Consider the following 22,215-nt stretch of genomic DNA (forward strand, 5'->3'; position numbering starts at 1 on the left):
AGACTTAGAAAACAAAATCAATTAAGAAACTTGTCCATACAACTTAAAGAAATAACCCATAGTGGTGTGTACTTCATATAAAACTAAACAGAAGTGTTGTATTTTTAGTCCAGAAAAATAAAACATTGAGTAATAAAAGTAAAACTTTATTCACTTAGTACTTTCTACTGCTTTTTACATGTGACTGTAGTTACCCAGCCAAATAATATACTCGCATAGTATGACCAGATGTCTTCTAGAACACTTAAATAAGGAAAAACAAAATATATTTTTCCTTCTTTTGCATTATCTGCCAAGTAAGTGACTCTGGTGATTCCCACTGTAATGTATTTGTAAAATGACTCTGACTTCCCACTATTATCCATGTGTGAGAGAGGGAATCTGCAGCTCATTCAGATGTGTGTGAGGTGCACAGGTTCAGGAGCTGGATGTTGGAAGAATTGTTGACCTGTCTGATAGCCAGGATTTTGCAGTGTCAATGAATCTGGGTACTGTTTAACATGACAAAAGTGGCTCTATTTGGCTTTAGCTGATTAAAATTCACAAGTTGAGGTTACTTCAAGCTGAAGCTCAACAAAGGCAAAATGATATCTAAGAAACTCTTGATGTTGCAACCATACTTCATGTTGTGTAGTGGAAATTCAGCTATTGTCTGCCAATATGAAATGATACCAGTTTTATCTGTGCTGACCAAATGGATCTTTATCACATTTGGAACTAGTGTGGTGGTTTGTATTGTGATGAAAAACATAGGACAACATAAAAAACCTCCTATGACCTAATTGTCGACTTCCTCAGTTTTATATAATTCTGAATTTATTCATAAGCAGAGTCACAAAAGTCCTTCAAGATCCAACAGAAAATGTAGCTCTACACTGTAAAGTTCAAGAATACTTAATTGGACAGGGAAAAGGAAGAAACGATAACACCATAAATAATGCATAGTACAGTTCTAAAAACACTGAAATTTTGTCAGTAGAGGACTTTCTGTTTGGAAAGTGTATATATGACCAAATAAACCCCAGGCTTTGGGGATGATACTATTACAGAATTTATTTGCCCTTTTTTCCTGCTGCTTCTTCAAAATTCGGTGCTGAGTTTGTACAGATGCTTTTCAGATACTCTGATGTAACCTGAATCAAAAACATTCAGGTAAAAGAGTGAGGTTTTGAGGTTGGTTTGTTTGTTTGTTCCAGTGAAGAGTCTCTTTCACTTATGGTGTAATGCTGGTACATACAGACATTTCTCTAATCTGCTTTTTATATACTGTGGGACCCAGACAGTCTAAAACACAAATGAAGTGTTGCATTTTCCCCTTCACAGGAAACTAGGGGTTAAGGGCAAATGTCAGCATTTGCCTTGAATAGTTCTGAGTGAATAAAATAGGTCATCAGCTATAAATAGATAACATATGTTTGTAGTCTAATGCCTGTATTTTTTTAACCAAAAAATTGTATGACTTGTTCAATTGGTTTGTATCTCATCCTACATTCAGATGGTTAAGCACCCTGCCTGCTCATATTATGCTGATTAGATGTTCTAGATGTCTAATGGGACATTTAAGTAAGTTTGATAGAAAATCAAGTTTTTACTCTATCAGGGTCATACCATGAGAAATGAACCCCGTGGCATTTGTAAGGTTTTAATAATTCTCTGTCTTATGCTTTTCAAGGACTCTGTTGTAATGCATGCAGATAATAATACCTTTTAAAAGTGTAAATTGCATTCAAGTAGCAGGGGACAAAATAGTTTAACTGTTAAGGGAAAAAGCCCAGCTATACAGGAACATTGGAAGAAATAAATAGAAAAGCAAAGAAACAAAATAAAAATCTTCTATAGCATATTGAAAGAATATTAATAAACAATTAAAAATATATTTTGTAGGAATTTTGTGCCTATCTGCTTATTAAAGTGAAGTAAAATGCTGCAGGTAAGAGTCAAATTCCTATGCTGCCTAAAAAGAGTCAAATACCCTACAAGTAGAATCTGTGTTTCTGCATTTGACACACTAATGTGAATTTTGCATAGAATTTACTCTTCAGTATTCCAGGGGCCTAAAATACATGAAATGATTGAAATTCTTATTCTTCTAAGCACTGGTTTTGTAGGACCTCTGGGAATTCTAAATTCTTTCCAGCATGCCTCTTCCTGAGCCCCAGTGTGTGATGTGGTTTCCCAGCAGTCCAACCCAAACTCCAGGCCAGATTCCCTAATGGTAAGGTCTGTGCTTATGCATGAAATTGGCACTGGGAAAAGTCATGAAAGATCTCTGCAACTGCATTTGTGTATGTTCTGTTTTTATTTTTTAATATAGGCAAATTCCATGAGTTTTTAGATATGGAAAGATAGATAAATATTTAATAGCGTCTTTTGAGCCATTCTAAGAATGGCTGGAAGCTTTTGCTCTTAGCAGTATGCTGAAAACTGACAGCTTTTGCAAGACATCTGCTGATCTTTTTAAGTTAAAGACAGTATTACATTGAAATTCAGAAGTCACTCCATTAGTAGCAGCCTATAGGCTTGGTGTTCCTGTTGTGTTTGCTTTTTTCCCCCTTCCCCTTATCATCATGCTTCTTCAGAGCAGATGTCATCATGCAAAAAAACCCAGGATGGCTTCATTTTACTAAGGGAAACTCCCTGACTCTTGGTAATTTCCTCAATGCTCCTAGTTTCTATAACTTTGCGTTGCACACTTCATGTACTTTCATTTTAGGTGCCTTAAGCTTTTTAATACAGCCATAATAGCTCGGTCAGCGTTAGCAAAAAGTGCTCAGGTTATTGTGGGTTATACCTAAATCTTAGGCTACAAGGGTTTCTAAGTGAAAATCTACCAGCAGAACTGTCCTGGTAGAATCATCCCCACATAACACCCCTGTGGATGTCCTGTGGGGGTAACAGTGTACTTGTTTTAGGTTCATTCATGTCACTTTACAATTAGTAGTTTTGTAGTTGCAATATCCAGACAGATTTCAACAAAAGGATATTCCTTTTCCTGCCTTTTTTAAAAATAGAAGTTACTTTAATTTTTTTTTCAATAATTTCTAGTTATTTTTAATTTCTGCACTTAGGACTCCAGTTAGTTCTTTGATTAAGAATAGCAGCTTGAAATGTATCTCCTCGGAAATTTATCTCATTTTGGCACTAACATCACCCACTGCCTCAAATAAAATGTTAATATTCGAGGCCTTTCCAGGTTCCCTCTCTTTGCAATAGAAACTTAGACTAAAGTCAGCTGTACATAATGCAATCCTGTTTTTACAGAGAAGGCTGGTGACTTTCTCCCTTTCTGAACTCAGTAGAAACAGACAACTTAAAACTTCAGACTCTCTCCAGCCTATTCCCAAGGAGTCCCTTCTCCCTGCTACATTGTCTGGTTCTCACACGGCTTTCTTGTTTTCTATGGAATTGTACATGTGTTCACCTTTCCAAACCAACAGAGCCCTAAGAGTCAGCTATGTCCTGGAAAAACTCCTCTACAACATCAATTTTTAACTTTTTTTCATACTTTCTCATGAGAATTGCTAAATATTCAGCTGGCTTTAGTCTTTACTGCAGAAAAGTGTACTTTGCTAGAAGCCTTTGGAAATATCTCTCAGGTTAAGAGCACTACGGTGCCCCTCTTCAGCCACCCTTTAAAGATGAAGTAAAGAATAGAGAATGAGGAATTGCATTGGAAACAGGTAATGGGAAAGCAGAAGGACTAAATTCTGATTAGGCATGCTAGAAGATTTCTGAAATGGTTAGCAGCTGGTATTTAACAATGGGGTAGTGATTATAGTTTCTGGCTCGATTTTTAAACGTTACTAATGATTTTGGACATTGCTATTGTGAAGCAACTTAGATGCATTGTCAAATCTCCTGATCTTTCATGAAGGAACAAGTACAAAAGCAACCAAAATAAAGATTCTTCTAATCACAAATTCTCAAAAGAAGGGGTGCACTTTTATAACTAGGATACTTGAACAAAACAGAAACAGGAGGAAATTAAAAATTACAAAGCCCAAGGCTCTGTGGAGTTTTCCTGTTTTTCAGTGAAGGGCTTACAAAGTTCACGTTAGAAACTATGACACAGGGGCTTAATTTCCACAACTTCTCACATTCTTTTTCATGTTCCCTGAACTTGAAAGGTACACAAAACTCAACATTTAAAATTATCAGCAAACTTTAAGAACAAAGAATTCTGTGTCAAAAGATATTCCTTTAATCCATATTTAATGTAATTATGACTATCATGATATTTAGAATTCAATTGAATTGTTATGGGCTGGAGCTTGAAGACTGGAAAGCAGGCAAATACTTTAGTGCAAAGTTTCTTTGCAACTACTGCATAAAACAAAAAAAATATGTTCAAATAATTTCAATAATAATGCAGCAGCATTTGGAATAAGAATGGAAATATTCTTCTGTCACAGAAAAAAAATAAGGGGCCACTCCTGCAATAAATACTTTTGCATGGGCTCAGGTTTTTTTACTGCAGGATTCCATTGCTGGGTTCTGACATTAGACAGTTTTATTAAGATGCTTTTGAGATATTTGAAAACACTGGGCAGGAAAAGAATTCAAATTTATTGGATAAAATACAGTTTCTAAGCTAACTATCATGGAAATCCAGTGATAATGGTGTTTGACTTCGTATCTCAGTCTAATAATTTCTTTTGAGTGTTTTATTTGCTAATATTCATATATGTTTAACTAATAACTTGATTGGTAAAATCACGTGTTCTTGTGTGCCAAGAATGATGTGTATCTTCACAGTGCCCTGGATTTCAGAAATTATATCTACATTCAGTAATCCAGCTTTATATTTCTTTTGCCTTTTTTTTTTTGAGAATAAGGATAAATATGCGAATTTTGCTTTTATTTTACAATTGTCTTATGCAGTACCCTTGTACCTTACGACCTGGTTGAAGATGACTGATAAGCAGCAGAGGTGCTTAGCTGTAAAATATCTTTCTTTTAGCCCTTGCCTCTTTAAGGTGACTCTTTGTTTCTAGTTACGGGATAAGTTAAACAACATTTGTCTTCTTTCTAAGACATGCTCTTACCATTTTCTTCTTCTTGAAATGACTCTGAGTAACTCATTCTGCTTTCAGAAACAGTTTCCTATTTGGTTAGAAACAGTAAGAAACAGAACCAAAGCGCTCTGGACTTGGCAGCGCTGATGTTCAGGGGACCCAGGGAGCTGTTCTTACCTGGCCCTTTGCTCTGCCCCCCACTGTATCCCTGCAAGAACTGCTCAGGGGCAAAGCTTGCACTGCTCTACTCTTTGTTATGTTTTCTGCTTTCTCTTTTAATGCTTTGCATCTGTCTCCCCGGAGAAGGAACTATTATCAGTTTCCTCCTGCCCTGAAAACTTTCATTTTGAACAGCTTTATTTTAACTGTGTTTTCAAAGTCTGTGAGGTACTTGCTAAAGGGATAGGTGGTAAGATCACTTCTCTTTGCACAAAAGAGACCCAGCTCTTAAGGTGCCCAGCTCCTATTACTATCCTCTCTTCATTGAGAAAGTGATCACAGCCTGTAGAAATACCTGGAAATTAAAGTGTTTCTGAAAAAATACTTATGCTATCTAAGGCACTTCTGCTGCCTCTGACAGGAAACCTTTGCATCTGTGAAGAATGGAAATGAGGCAAGCCTGAAGGAGTGTAAATCCATGAGGAATATCAGTAGGAGAAATTTCAATCCATGACCAATAGAACCTCATTAAGGAGCAAAGGGAAGGAGGGCCTGGCTAAAAGAGGAGCAGAAACAAAGCACTAGGTGTTGGAAGACAATGAAGGCAAGGAAGTTTAAAGGGGAGTGGGTGAAGAGAGGCTCAGTCATGGTGAAATGCAAAGGGGGAAGGTGGCAGATGGTAGATAAATAGGAGAAAGCAATGTCAGAGGAATAAAAATCGTGTAAAAATGCAACTAAATTGATGCAGTTACGTGGCCTAATTTACTTTTGTAGCTGAAGATGTATTTTTGTAACATCAGTTTTCTGTGGTGAGCAATCCCTTTTTTGCTGTGGTAACCTTGTGTGCTTGCCAAAGGCAGGACAAACAATGCCTACATCACTTCTACTTCCAAAACAATTGGGTGTGCCAAAACTTTAATATTAGAGTTTTGTGTCATGGCAAAAACTTTATGGCTTTCTGAGATATGCAGTATATTATTGAACCCTGGATATGCATTTGGGTAATTAAGGTGTCAATAGCCAGCCCATGGGTGGGACTCAACAGTACCTGCACTTGGGACTATTCTTCTCTAACCTTACCTAAGCTTTTTATCCTTGCTTGACACCCAGGGAAAACACTGCAAGACTCTTTTGGCTCTTTCCAAGAAGAATTAGCTTATAAGACTGTACTTAGTAGGTCTTCAATTTCTTTTGTTTTTATAGAACCTAGAAAAGATTTTTTTCCCCCTCTCTGGAAACTCAAGGCATTAATAGTCTGATTTTTATTTGTAAAACTAAGTATACAGGGGTGGATGTCAGATCAATCTGAACAGAACCTGATGCTGGTTATCTTTTTTCCAAGCACTTGTCCAAGCCACCTAAACCAATTTCAATGTCTTTCCATCTATTCCCATATCCCATGCTGTGAAAATATCACTCCCATCGTTGAGAAATACTCTTTTAGCTGAAACTGGGGAAGGTGGGAGATCTCAAATAGCAGCAGAGGGGCTCTAGGTGTGCTGGGTTTGGTTGTTGTGGTCACTATTGAAAGCAGATATGTTTCCTGTGCTTTCCTGTCTGCTGCTTCTGCATTGCAGGGATGGGAGGGAGCACCCAAGTGAGACCAGGGCTGCTTTTTCTGGACAAGAGCTGCTTTTTCTCAGTAGCAGAGCTGACAGAAATGGATGTCAAAGGACAGGCTCGGTGAGTTGAACCTGACAAGCTCTGGCAGTGTTTGCACTGGCAGGGAGTCAGAAATCTCCCACAGGAAGACACTGGTTCAATTTTTTAAATATTATTCAAAAATCCCCAGTAGAGTATTTGTGAATAACATGGCTCTGGTTTTCTCCAGGGCATTCCTATTCCAGCCATGCAATTCAAAGCACATTTGGAAAGAACAAGAAAGAGGAGAAATACATGAAAGTGGTTTAGAATCAATGCCTGACCATTTTTGCTGTGTTTAGATTTCTTTTAGTAAATTTTTATATACAAATCTAATAAGAAAGTCTCCTATTTTCAGTTCTGAAGTTCAAGTAAAACTTCCCTGTTTTTATATCTTTTTCAATCTCAAAACAGAATTTAAAAAAAAAACATCAAACAAGCAACCTACACTTAGAGGGAACTGAAAAGCCAGGAGCACACTGTAGCAAGTTCAGCTATTAAAAAGCAAGAGAGAATATAATATGCTCTGTGCAATGCAGCTGTGGCTTAATGCTGATTTGCACATTAGGACTAGATTAGCATCACTCAGATGTGACCTGCATATTGAGTAACTATCACAAGTATGGTACTATTGATGAAAAATGAAACTGCATGGTACGCTTCAGATCTAATATACCAACCTTTTGTGTTTTTAGATTCTACAGAAGTGTAAAAGAAGACCTATTCTAAATTTTTATGAAATGCATGTAATTTAGTTTCCTATAAAAGTCCATTTGGATGCTCAGTATGTTTATAAAATAGAATATGATATTACCATAAAAATGATTGTTTTTTAGCCACTCGAAGGGAAAAAATATTCAAAGAAATGACCATATAAATGTTGATTATTTTTATTCTGAAGGCAGTCAAATTGATTTAAGGTGTTGTGGCCAACTTATCACAGATTTTGTGGCTATAATGCCTGCATGACTCCAAACACTTTAAAGTTCAAAAAGACCTTACTGTTGATAAATGTTTGATTCACTTTCAAATAAAATGCAGTTTGCATTTGACATGAAGGATTTTGTGCAGGATGGCTCCCTAAGTCGTTTCGTGTTAGTTCAGTGGCAGGCTTTAGGATAATTACCTTCTGCAGCATTTTCCCAACATTTGACAACATTCCTCTTTGGAAAATTTGAAAAGATGAGTGTCCTCACTGGAAAAGCAGGAAATAAAGGCACATCTGGTGGGTTGTGTTTTATACCTTTGCTAAAAGTGCAGCGTGCTGGCTGCAGATCTTTCTTTCTGGGAAAGCTTCCCTCCAGTGTTGCCCAGAAGTGGGCTGGCACTACTTCTGAATTTTGGCATATCTCACTGGCACAAAACCCCTGTGCAGCATGTTCTTAGGGGTCAGTGCCATAGCAGGGCTTTGGGGCAGGCTGGAGGAGTCACACTGTGAGAAGAAGGGCTTGGCTGGGAGTTGTGAAGGGTGGGATGGGTTGGTGTTGGGGTGACTCCCCCTGGGGTGCCCTCCCTGCCTTCCCAGGCGCTTGGATATGCCTTCTGCAACTGGGATGGAGGACAATCTTTCAGCTGATGCAAAGGTAAAACAGCAGCTTGGGCCTCTCTGAACATGCTCCCTGTGTTCTCATGCCAGATACCACGGAGTTGCTTTCTTCTTTATCTGCCAGGCTAAAAGGAATTTTCACTTTTAGTGATTTCTAACAGATCTCATAGCAAAACCAGATCTGTATCTAAATATTCATCTAACTTTTGCTAGATACACAGAAATGCTGCACATGTATTGTGAGATCTCCATGTGTGCACAGGGTGTCTGTGCACACACAGCAGCAGACCTGTATTTGCTTTTTAAAAATTACTATGCAAAGGTAAACCTGTCACTTCTATTTAGTAGCTGTCATCAGGCTTGTTCAAATGTTTTGTTTTAAGGGTTTTGGGCTTAGTTTTTTTGGTTTATTGCTGTGTAGTGATAGATGGCCAGCTTTTCTCTAGTTATTCTAAACTCAATGTCTAAAGGTGATATTGAGCTTCTGTTTAGACTTTGCAGACAGGAGTAGAAGGAAATCATATTACTCTTATAACTGAAGGATAAACTGAAGTGCAGACCTTGAGGTTCTTGCAAAAGACAGTTAACAGGCACATAACAGCTTCAGGATTTTGGGGATTTTTTAATTCTGAACATCTCTGCACAGAACAGCAAATGCAGTTAGGGAATCATGCTATATGTCGTGTAGAAAGAAACTCAGATTTTCTAAGTGTCCAACATATGGTTACTCCACTGCATACTGCTAAGGTAGCTGTACTAAGGCTGTGCTTTCTACAACACACCTTGTAGCAGATAAGAAACGTTTAATTTCTGGCATAGTACAGATTTCTTGTATATTGGACTAGGAGGTTGGAATAAAAAACTTGGCTGTTGATTTAATTACTTTAAACTGGATATATGTGTTAGCTTGTACATAGGAGGACAGCATCTTACAATTACTCAAATAAGGCTATTAATGATAGAAAAATATAGGTATTTGATATTTTTTTAGTATTGTCATAATTCTGTTTCAAGCATGCAGATTTATCATGTTGACAATGCTACTGAACAATTAAATTAAAGAATATATAAAATTTGTAAGAAAGTTTCTAGCAGTGTGTGAGACCTGTCTCAATTTTTTAATACTGACATAAAAAATGTATGTTGCTCATTGTGTCACGTGTATAATGTCATGTTTTCTGCAGAGCAAAATAGTCTTTAAAGGTGCTTTGAAGACACTACATAGTTTGGAGAACATAGTAGCAAATGCTTTCGTTTTTAATCATACTACTTTTCTATTGTGGACTGTCAGCAAAGGTCACCCATTGTTCTCCTTGCTTTTTTCACTTGTGTTTTGAATAGGTTGCCACTAACATCTGAAATTACTTCTCAGTCCACTGCTGCTCTACAGCTTTATTTACAGAGTCACAGGAAGCTGCCACATCCACCCTTAGCTTCACTGCCTCTCATCCAGTGATAGAGACTGCAGCACCTTCAGTGATCCAATTTGTAATGGATGGATGGGACAGGCATCAGTGTGTGCTTGACAGCCCCACTACATTGGTGTGAGCTGTTGGTAAAACCCACTTTTACTCTGTGGCCATGGTGCACCTGCAGTCTCATGAATCATGTTGCAGGACTGAAGCTCCTGTTAGAATAAACAGCAGGTATAACTCCTGATGCACCCTAGAAACAGTTCTGTTGAGCAATGAATTGCCAAGCAAACAGATTATCTCTGCAGTGCATAAATGCACCATAACAATAATTTTACCTTTAAAATATGTTTTAAGGAACTTTTACTTCAGTAGCTACACAAATGGTATTTGTGTATTTAGTCTTGTCTCCTAATTAGTTGCAGTCAATGAAACACACTCATACAAAAAATTCCACAGAGGTCAGGAAAGGACATTATCAGATTTTTCAGGCATTGTTTCTTTAAACTTTTACTGTAAAATTTATGTACAATTCTGTGCTGGTAAATGTTCTTAATAATGCAAATTTTATCAAAAAGCTTTTACATATATGATGGCTTTAAAATATCTATATTGTTAAAAAACCCCACAACCTCCTCATATTTCATGAGCTGTCCCCTGCCACACCTGTGTGCTGGCCTGATTATATCTGCCCTTTCTCTGGAGGGGGGAAGGCTGACTGGGATTTCTTTTGTGTGTGGGGATTCCTTGAGTCAGAGGTGGAAATCAACCCACTAAAATGCAAAATCAAAGCAATTGATGAAGTGTGTATAAAGAAGGAAACATTTCACATTATTTCCTGGCACTATAAGGAGTACAATTCCCAAGCTGAAATACACCTCAGTGAGAGCTCTTATGGAATATTTGCTTACCAAGAAACGAGATCCATTCATGCACAGTTTTTCTACAACCGCAGCAGATTCAGGCATTCCAAACTGAGGTGAGAAAAAAGACAAGATTATTACAATAGTGTGAAACTTGGCATTTGTAAACCAACTAATTAATATTTCCATGCTCAAATAGTCAGGGTTGTGGAAATTGTTATACTACTTGACAAGGATAATTAGAAAAAGAATATTGAGTAACTGTAATGCTTAGGCAGTGACTTTCACATAAGAGATAAGACACAGTATTACCTCTTTCTTAGGAAGAAAGATTACAGGGGATAAGGGCTAATGAAATTGTGAATGGAGTAGACAAGAAGAAATTTTGAAGCAGCAAATGTCATATAAGTGGAGCAAGGAGCCCAACAGAAATACTGTGGATTGCAGTGGGATAAGAAGCCAGAATTAGAAACAGGTTAAAAGGTAACCTGAGGCAAAAGTTCAGCAGTAGGCATGCCATCATCCCACATGGCTGTTTACCAACCTCTGTTTGCTCTGCTTGACTTTGGCACCAGCTATTTGCCCAAGTGCCACCACTTACCATGATGATGGGCATTGCTGGAAAGAATTCAGGCTCAGAAACAGGATGTTTTTTTCTGTAACTTGGTTGTGGTAATTGTGTTTTTTAACAAAGTTGATGTTGATTATAAATTAAAATGAAACCAGAATGTCCAGAACTATTACATCTTGAAATACAACTAACTTCTGAATAGTAGTTTGGGAAAAAATGGACACATTGGATTTTCTATTTAAAAAGTGATAAAGAATGGATCAAGGCTGAAGATGTCCTAAAAATCTCATGGCGTGTTAGATGGCTTAGTGTGGCTTTTAAAAGAAATCAACTATTATGCATAGAAAGTGGTAAAAACATTTAGGAATATTTTCTTTAAGAATGTAGCACTCTTAAAATGAGTTTTAGTATTTTTAATGCTTAGATGTAAATGTCAGTATCAGTAGTGACCAAATCAGATGCTAACAGAGAAATATTAGTGCAGTAAGTTCTTATTGACATAGTTATGTGGCATTCCTAAGATAATTCTGTATTTCTAGACTACTTAAAACTGATCGTGCTTAAATATTCAATGTGTATTTTATCTACTTTTTGATATGAAAATGTCCTGTTCAGACATATATTCATTTTTTTTTGGCCTGTTAGCTGATAGGCCTGGGTTTATATAATTTTTTGTCCTATAATTGGGAGAATCCTGTTTGTTTGCAATGCAGAATAGATCACAATTCAAAGGAGAGGATTGCTGTGCTTGTTGGACCAGTGGTCATTGTGCATTGTGTTAATTTGCCATCAGTTGCACGGGTGTTGGTGGCGAGGCAAATAATCAAGGCTATGGACTCTCTGCTTCTCTTGGCTTTTGCTCATCTATTTCTAGTTTCTACCAATATCTTCAGTTACTGGCTTGATGAGCTTTTGAGCTTTGCCTTATGCTATTAATCAAGCATTTGTGTAAGGGAAAATGTGTTCATTTTACATGGTTAATGCATCAGGCAAGTGGATGTCTTGCTGCTGGTGTTTATGCTGGTGTGATGACCATGGAACCTTTAATTTTCTTGAGATTGCATTAACTTTTCTTACAAGTGCATTAAGATCAGTACTAGGAGGGCAACCAGACTACATGGTAAATGGAGGCCAAGTAGATAATCTCTGAACACGACATGGAATATTTCAGTGTTGTTGCAATTACAGCATAGGTGCAAGATGACAGTGAGGTACATCCACATGGCGAACAGGTCTCCATTACTATCTTCATGAGGGAAAATGCAAAATCTGTGTGGTTAATTATTATTTAGTAGTTAAGGTATTGATTTTATACGAAATTCCTTTCATGAGGCTGGAAACACTTTGCAGAATGGCTAGTTAAGAACTTCTGTATTTATGCCACAGAAAAATCTATATCATTAAGACTTTTAAATTTCAGAAAATACTAAAATTGCATGGTACATATGTACATACCCATTTTACATATGTATTGTGGCATCAACATGAGTATACCTCTTCTAGAAAACCCAGCCTCAGTCACAGACCATGGAAGCTGAAATTATTTTCCTGAAGGCTGATATATTGTTTTCTGTTCAGTTCTCACTGCTTGTCTATCTTGAGTACCTGTCCTGCACAGTACTCAAAACCTTCTCTGAACCCAGAATGATTTTTTCAAAATCTGAACTGTTCTCCAGCGCTCTTTATTGTCCAAGTGCTTCAGAATCGCTAATAACTCTTTTATTCTGAGACCACTCTCTGACATGAAAATGTCATTTGTAAGGGAAGTTGATGTGCATGAGCAATAAAATTCACACAGTGTCCAGTGAGTACTACAACTGCTTAGATCTAAGAGATATAAATGTATATCTGCATAGTAAATATTTTGCCATTTTTACCTTCTGAACAGAGCTGCCACTGTGGTTGTAGCTCTTGCCTCCCACTGCTGCAAGTCAAACACTTGGGAAATGTCATGTTTTCCTGGGTGACTTGCATATCTTTAGGTGAAAGTGTTGTGGTGGGGCAGTAACAGGATCTGGTATTTCAAGGCAGAATTAAATCAATGTATTTGTTTTCTGGGTTTCAGCCAGGACTGGCTTTGTGCACCTCAAAATTTCTGTAATGGCATAGAATAACACAGAGAGCTGCTGGTTTCTCTGCATTGACAAGTTTTGTGAACAGAAATGAGAAACCTTAATAACCATGAATTCTCACTGTTGGTGTAAAGAAGGTACTGGAAAAGACTGGGGCTCTTACAGTTAGAATTAATAAACACAGGAAAAAAACTCCTATATACAAAATTACATGGAGTAACTTGCATAGAAACAAACAAAAGATATAAAATGAGATTATAGATCCAATTGCAGGAATGGGCTTTAGAAATTACAGGTAGAACTCTAAAACTTGAGTAATAGTCTTCAGTAGATTAAAAGGAAAAATGAGATTAAAAAGGCTGTATCATGGAGGATATATTTTATATATTTGAGAGGAGATTAGTAAGATAGTGAAAGATGTCTGAAAATGAGCTTGGAATACTTTGTGCAATTCAGGTTATTTTAGATATATATATTTTAGATATATATATTTTAGATATATATATTTTAGATATATATATTTTAGATATATATTTTAGATAGAAAGGACCTTGTAGAACAAAGAAATATACAAACCAACAAAGGACTGACTCAACTGCCCCCCCCCCAAAAGTTCAAGTACATTAAACTTAAACAACATCTAGCAACTACTGTGTGTATATGTGCATTGAGAAGAAAACAAGAAGAGTGGATTCTTATTGACATGCTGTAAATTTTAAAGCTATATTCATATATAAAACTAGACATACTTTCTCTGAAATGATTATTTTTTCCCAGCAGGAAATAAATTTGGGCATGAAATATCTTTTCTCTTATAAGCAATACTCCTATGAGAAAACATTTTTTGTATAGTTGGTAATGTTAGAGATCTTCGCTTCTATCATGAATTAGATTTCTACAGAAAACTGAAATTATATTTATATGAGTGGTGACTAAACTATCTGTAGAACTTTAAATGTTTGTGATAGATATAGGATAAGATATCTGGTTTTCAGGGTTAAGTCCAGTAAGTATTTCTGCTAGCTGAATATAGACTGAACTCTCTAAAGTCTTACATACAGATGCAGTACCTGTCTTAAGAGATCTGCAACTTGAAAAGCTGTCCAGTTCTCAAACTCCTCTTGAGATGGTAGTTTTGTGGTCATTCTTCTATCCAGGAAGAAAAAATTTGATCTGCATGAATACTACTGAACTCTTGCTTTACTGTTTTTTACTGATGTAGAAATCTGAGGAGGAAGTCCTTTTTGCAACTTTTTTCCTGTTTGGTCACTTAAAGTGAACGCCTGTAAAGAGTGATTTAGGAAGTACCAATGTTCTCATGTGAGTGACTCCAGTATAAGGAACTGGTTGTTATATCAACATATGCACATACCTGCCATTACTGAAAAAGTTCAAGTGTCTCATCTGCTATCCTTAAAATTTTTCCTGCATGTTTTTTTACTGTTAGAGTGATTGACAGGTCAGGTGTTCCCAGGGAATACGTTTTTGCTCTTTTTTGACTTGGCAGAACTGGATCTGGCAAAACTCCAGTCCCAGAATTTCAGAAATATGATTGAAGCTCTTGCATCTTAAATTTGGCCTCCTCAGAAAAACCTTAGAGGTGCTTGGCTGGCATATTATGAAAAAATGATGTTGAATTTCATAGTGCTTTTTGTTGTTCAATGTTTCAGAAAGTTGTGAGTTTTTCCAAGGGAGGTACCATCTTCCTGGATGACAGGAGGCAGCAATACTCTTTCCATTATATGCAGAACCAGAAGAGAGAGGTGCATGTATTCCTTACAAGAAAGTTTGCTTGCCTAGTTTGAGTGCAGGAGTGATTTTGTCTGTTGCAGAGTTGTCATGAGTTGTGAAGGTGGGAAGCAGCTCAGTAGATGTGTGAGTTACAGGTTTAATGGCTGCTTACAGGAAATAACCAAATAACAGATGGCATCAGGTGTGGAACATTAATAATGTGAAGTGCAGGCTGTTTGCTTATCAAGTAGGAGTAAGCAGTCCTAGTTCAGAACATCTCAAAGGCAAATTAAAAATAGTGTGTTAAGAATTTTGCAGTTCAGTGTGTGCTGCCAGCCGTACCTGCTCCTCCTCCTCCTCATCAGGCAGGGAGCATTTTTGGAAGTTCTGAGGTGCTGAGAACTGCTCCTGGCTGCCAGCTGCTGTCTCCTTCCTGCAGTGCAGGGTGGGCTGCAGCTCTGCCTTGCCAGCTGCCCCACCTTGCTGTACCCAAGTGTCCTCCTTCTCTTACCTGTTTTCTCTCTGCTCTCCCTCAACACTAGATTGTGCTAGTTCTTCTGTGTTGACATTGCCTTAATTTGTGATCTAGGCTCTTAGGACAGTCTCTTAAAAGGCCAGGGTTAATGCAGTCTGCCTCTGTCCACAGAATGAGGCAGATCTGTTTGGGAAAGTTGTGCTCAGATTTGTGCTCCTGAAGGGGCTGTAGCACAGGTAGTTCAACCAAAGATACTTGTAAGACTTGCAGGAAATATTTTTCCATTAAAAAAAAAAAAAGACCAGGGGCATGGGGAGGCTCATCTGGGTTCCTGCGTCTCCTCTCTTGATGCTGGCTTTGCCCTTGGCTCAATTGATGCTGCAGTTCTCCGTCCTTAAGTGTGTGTGTGGCAGAAATGGAGAATATTGTCATGCACTTCCACTTACTTTCCATTACCCTCCAGGGGATTATTTCAAGAATTGTTGGCTGGGGTATCCCAAATGTGATTACTGATTCTACTTAGCACCTCATACTTCTAGTTCCCCTGTATAATGTATCACCTCCCATGGTGTGATGAACCCAAATAAATATGTGCAGTTGGACACATGTTGGCTGTGAGGGCTGTAGTGGGAGGAGTTCTTGAGCAGAATACTGAGGCTTCCAGAGTTCCCCAGATAAAGACAGGACACAGAAATGGTTTCTTTCCAAACTTTCAGGTGCTTACATAAAATTTTGAAGCAGAATTTAGATACCTGAATGTGAAACAGCACTAGCCTAGGGCAGATCAGGCTCGCTTGCTACTTGAAAATTCCCTGGAGCCTCCTGATCTACTGTGAACCCTGGCCAGCTTAAAAATGTATTTGGTATGTGTGCAGAGAGTAATCTGCTGTTTTAGAAACTTGTGTCTTACTGGAGACATTAACAATTTTAATCTGCACTGTTTTACAGTTTCACTCCTCCAAAAAAAAAGGTAGACGTCTGATTCTTTATATTAAGAAATTTCGTTTTTTGAGCCCTAATAAAAAAGGACATCTAGTACTTGAAAACTACCAAATTTCAGTGGAATCTAAATGTGAGCATTTTATACACCAGGTATTTTGTCCTCTAAAGAGAAATTCATTCCCATACAGAACCTGTATATCAAGCAGGGTTAATACATCTTTACACTATATATTGGCTAAAGTTCATTTCCTAGAGTCTGAAATGTGCAAGCAGCATAAACCCCAAGTTTTTGCAGGATCCAGCTCCTTGGCTTTTTGTAAATTAAGTTCTCAATTTGTGATTTCATAACTAAAAAGTAGTATAAAACTGTTTCCTAGATCATACCACTGGCATTTCTTACTACTCTATATATTCATGAACATAAGCACTAAATGTGTTAAACGTATCTCAAAACTTCCACAGTAAAGTTCGGCTTTGCAAAACCCCTCAGCAGCAGCAGGCAACTTGTTTTACTGGATGTAACACTGGAATACTGCCCCAGGAAAATATACTTGAGCAAAATAGGTCAATGAAATATTACATTACAGAAAATATGAACTGTTGTCCCTGTTTGTTTTTTCTCATTTTACATAAAAATAATGAAAGTAATGTGACTTACCACATACTCTTTTTTTTTTTCTCCCAGGCACACATGTTGTAGTTGATTCCAAGTAAGTTAAAGGAGCAGTTTCTCATGTCTGCTCTTCCTCCTAAACTGTCCCATATGTATCTTGCTGTTGTGAGTGTGATTGACAGGCTTGGCATTAATGGTGGGTGGGAGAAAAACATTCTTAAAGTAAAAAGCTAGAATATACTCATAGTCTAAATAAGTCTATAAAGAACGTTGGAAAATGAAGTCTTGCTTACAGCTATCTGTCTAGAAGTTTGATAAAAGTCTTGCTAATTGGTTTTGTCTTTTATTTTTTTCATTTAACAGGAAATAAAAAAGCAACATAATCAACAGAAATCAGAGTCTGAAAGGAACCTGGAGAGAACTTGGCAGGGCTTCAGCAGAGAGGCAGGATCAAACACAACTAGAGGAAACTGGGTCAGTCTTGGAAAACAGTGCAGTAACCCATTTTTTTAACTGAGTTGTTGGGGATGCATCAGATTCAGCATGTCCTTAAGTGGAACAGCAAGAAGGAAATCTAGAATAAATTTTCTGCTCTGCTGCTGGAGGGAGCAAAAGGAAATGTCTGTTTCTAAGGATAATTGCTGTCTAAGCACCAGATGGGCTTGACTGAGACATCCTGCTGTTTCTGAAGGAGCCAACCTAGTTTCAGGAGAATTTGTTCATAAGTAGTGATGTGGGAAACTCTTAAGTCTTTTCCCTTTCAGCACACTCTTCAATTTGGCTGTATCTTTCTGAAAAATGAGGTGTCTAAACTGATCCCGGTATACTCTTTAGCTCATGGAAACCACTTCTGGCCCAGTAATATCCTGATAGACTTTAGGAATGCTTACTGTGCAGCACCCATGTGATTAAGAAACTCCTGAATACAGTTAAGACCAGGACAAACCCCTGTGAAACTCTACTTGGAATACTCTTTGAGTTTGGAAGTGATTCACAGGGTATATTCTCAATGAGAGTCAGATAACCTCTTACAACAAACAGTGCTTTAATGACGTTTCTCTAGCTTGTATGTGATGATTTTTATGTGGGACCTTAGTAAAAGCATCAGTTTTAATATGGGCTTTGTGCCCCTTATCTAGGTAGCTATCGTAATGGGGAAGGAAATGAAACTGGTTTGACACAGTTTGTTCCTGAAAAGTCAGTTTTTACTGCAGAAACAATTTATAGCTATATTGAGGCCCAACATTTGCATTGTATATTTGTGAGATTTGAAGTTGGACTGACTGTTCTCTAGTTTGCTCTCCTCCTTTCCCATGATGATCAAGGGGAGATATTTGCCCTGTAGATATATGAAGTATGAAAACCCAGTTCAAGAGGCTTAAGTTTCCTTTGTGACTGAAGTAGATTTTTTTTTTATGATTTTGATAAGTCAATTGAGTTTTTAGAGGCCAAAGAGACCTACACCTGCCAAAGAACTTTGTGGATCTTTGCCAGTCTCCTTGTTTGCTGTCACAGTGTTTTCTTCCATCCTTGTTTCTGTGAGAGCATTCAGTGCTGTAGCAGGGAGAATCACAGGACATAATATATCCATGTTTGTCCAAATCTTCATGTTATGAAATGGGCACCTGGGTTTTTTCCATGTCTTTTGTTCTAGTTTTGGTGTGTGACCTTTCTTGGGATCACAAAAGACTGAGAGCCAAAGAAGCCTCAAATAGAAAAAATATGAAGACAAACCTCAGATCCCCAAATTCACTGATTTTAAACCTGTCACCATTAAATCACTTCCACTACATACAATTTGCTGCCTAAATGTGCCCTTTTTCTTTATTTCAGTAATTCTTTAATCCATTTCTGGGCCATGTAGTTTCAACTGAATTTTAATTACTGCCAAATGGCGGGGGATTTTGTTTGGAAGTTTTGTCAGAAAGGCTGGATACAGGACATAAATCCCATTGTCTCAAGGACAATTGCTCTTTGTGTTATCACTCAACCTTCTGAAATCTTTTGATATGGCTTTTCATCATTAGTTTGACCTTCTCTTTGGATCTAGAAATAAATTCAGCTGTTATTCTAGAGAGCTTCACTACAATGAACCATGCATTAAAAATGTACTTATTCTCATAGGTATTTGTTTGTAGCCTGGATTTTGCACCTAGTTTTCTTTATCTTTTCAAAAATTCATGTTTTTAACTAGTACAATAAAATATAGCAGTAATAAAACCACAACCTGCTACAAAAGTGACAATGTTCATTAGAAATTCTCTTTGATTTTTTTGAAGGCTGGAATTGATTCTGTAGTGCTTGGTTGTGATATCCTTTGCCAGTACTCAGTATTCTTTGCTGTTTAACTGAGCCACTTTTTTGATTATTATTCTTTTGAACACATTGGTAAAATTGCTGTCTGTTCCTCTAGATTTATGTGCTGCCTTGTATAGTTTGCACTTAGACTTTATATAGTTTCTTTATAAAACCTCTTTTGAAATTCATCTGTTTTGACTCTTCTGATAAAATATGGAAAATTGTGTACAAACAGCTTTCCATCTGGCAACGTTTTTATGCACTAAAACCTAGTGAGGAAATTTAAAAACAGAAATTCAGTATTATTTCAGTGTCTTGCCTTATTTAAATAAAATTCCTAAGCAACTGAAATTTGAAATGCTGTGGCTGATGCTTGCTTTAATTTTTTTTTTAATATTCTCTGATAGATTTTGTTAGTGTAATGTATTCTTCAACCACTATTGATCTTTTTGAGGCTTGAGCATTGATATATGTAGAAAGTATTTTACCATGCCTATGACTCTTGCTATGAAATAAATGGAAAAATGTCAGAGTAATACCTCAGCTCTCAGTGGGCATCACTGCATGGTATTTTACAGTGGAAGATCTCAGCAAAGTTGACCCTGTTGGTGCATATATATTGTATAGTGCAGTGCCATGGTATTTTATGGTACTGAATTATAGTGTGTCTGTGATGCTGACATGCAGGTTTCCTTCAAAAACTTGTAGCAGGTGAATTCTCAAGGGTCAAAATTTCAGTTCTTCTACTTATTTAGAACAACTGAGATAAAACTGGAAAGGATAAATAACAGGATGGGGGGAACAGGGCACTTCAAAATCCAGGACCTTTCTGTAGGACAGAAGGAGGTCTGAGGGAAACTGGCTAAATGTTATAGAGAGGAGGGAGAGTCTGAGAAGAGAATTTGCAGTATAAAGTTGTTTAGGCAAGGTATTTATTGCTTATTGTCACAAAGACAGCATGTGGAAGGAAGGAAGGAAGGAAGGAAAGGAGCAAGAGGTGGTTGTTTTGGGAGGACCAAAGGGTTCAGGGAAGCATGCTATTCACTATTCAAGAGGGACAGGGTGGAGCATCTGTGTCAGCTGGCCAGCATCCAGATATTGTTTGGACCAAAACCAAGCAAACCTCCTCTCTACTTCCACTCAGCAGATCCCTGAAAATGAAGTTGGGAAAATGAAGTTCTAAGCCTGTTAAATAAAGGCAGACAAAAGGAGGAATTCCAAAGAGCTTGAAGATAGATTGAGAAATAGAAGATAGAGAAATTGAAGAGATTGAAAAAGGGAGAGGATTTTAGAAGTGGAAGGGTACAGAAAGTAAAGAAAAGGAAAGAGGAGACAAGCTGTATACATAGAGAATGTTTCTCAAGGTTTTTGGATTCATAAATAGGGCTTTTATATTTCTTATGTCCTTAGCCTGCTGACATAGATAAAATTTAATGAACAGAGTTTATTTGACAGTCAACAGAGAATATGATAAAATCTCAATAAGAAGGACTGTGAAAACTGAGAGATCTAATTTTTTTAGAATTCTGACTGTATTTGGGGAGATATCAAAAAGATATTTCAAGAGATACTGTGTTTATGTTAATGTAAATGAAAAAGCTATCAAGAAGAAAATGACAAACTGCTTTTGATTTTTTCTCATTTGACTCACAAAACAAACTCAGTAATTTTATAACCTTTTATTCTAGATCCTTTTTATTAGCTTGATTTTGGTTATCATTAGGTAATGGTAATGTTGAACATCTATCACCATGGTATTAAGTGAAATAACTTCTGAGTAAAATGCTCTTATGCTTACAGGAGAGGTATGAAAGGAAAAAACACTCAGTGATGGATTGTTTCCCACACCAACTGTGGAGCAGTCTTCTATTGTTATATGCTGAATAAAGCCAGAGTTTGGTGAGCTTTCATCAATTCCCTTTTCATTTTTTTTTGTGAACTTGTTTTTGTCAACCTTCTTCCCATACCTTTAGCATCTCCACTTCCATTGTCACAGAGATACTCAAGAAAAACCATGATTTTTTCACAGGTATTTTCTTTGCACTGTTCCAAAGTGCCTTGTATGAATTAGTGGCAATACAGAGTTGTTTCTGTTTATTCTCTCCTCTTTTCTAAAGCCAGCAGCCATCCTAATCATGTTGGTTTCTTTCCAAGGAAATGTGTTGCTTATTGGAAAAATGCTGGGGGGGATTTTGTTGTACCAGGTGGAATTACTGGGAATGAGAGTAGTAGTTGGCTGCTGCTTATGTTGCTACCATGAAAGTGTATCTCAAGATTTTTTTGCTGTTCCTGGGGAATGTACTAGGAAATGTTTGCCCCAGTATTCATTCATATTAGAAACGAATGGAGGACACTCCAGTAGCACTTCTCTTGTGTGTTGTAAACATTCCTCTGCTAAGCTTTTTAGGGGTCTGGATATGAAGTGTTTGGTATGCATCCATCTGCTGACAGCATTATAAATATTGCATTTCTGACCTTCAGATTTTCTCTTTTGATCTCTTGTTAAATGATATATTTGCCAGTTTGACACTGCTGACATTCTGTCTGTTTGGTCTAGCATTGTTATACCACGATTCTTTGTGATCCCATTGTCATGGGAATGATATATCTCAAATGATGAATATACTTTGAAGCAATGTGGGGAATAAACACACTGGCTAAACTGCACTTGCAAGAAGAATTTTTATTGTAAAATTCCCACTTCAGTGTACAGTATAAATTATTTGCCTAATGTCGATGTATTTAACACTGCTGTTTTATCAGATAGTGTAAAGGAGGATAAGCTACTACTTGGGGGGATAGCAAGTGTCTTAATTATGGTTTTAAGCATATTTCCCCTTCCTTTTGTTTTGTTTTCCACTGCATTGGGCAAACCTG

General features: G+C 37.3%; 1 protein-coding gene across 1 annotated transcript in view; it reads right to left on the reverse strand.

Moving 5' to 3' along the window:
• Nucleotides 1–14,424, reverse strand: part of BLNK (B cell linker) — an 89,368-nt gene extending 74,944 nt beyond the window's left edge. Inside the window, exons 1-2 of the mRNA XM_030951175.1 lie at nucleotides 14,350–14,424; nucleotides 10,685–10,747 (exon numbers count right to left, since the gene is read on the reverse strand). Of these exons, the coding sequence (XP_030807035.1) occupies nucleotides 10,685–10,747; nucleotides 14,350–14,424 (138 nt within the window). The remainder of the gene's footprint in view (nucleotides 1–10,684; nucleotides 10,748–14,349) is intronic.
• Nucleotides 14,425–22,215: the final 7,791 nt, after the last annotated feature.

The sequence above is a fragment of the Camarhynchus parvulus genome, chromosome 6 (genome assembly GCF_901933205.1).
Source record: "Camarhynchus parvulus chromosome 6, STF_HiC, whole genome shotgun sequence".
NCBI lineage: Eukaryota > Metazoa > Chordata > Aves > Passeriformes > Thraupidae > Camarhynchus > Camarhynchus parvulus.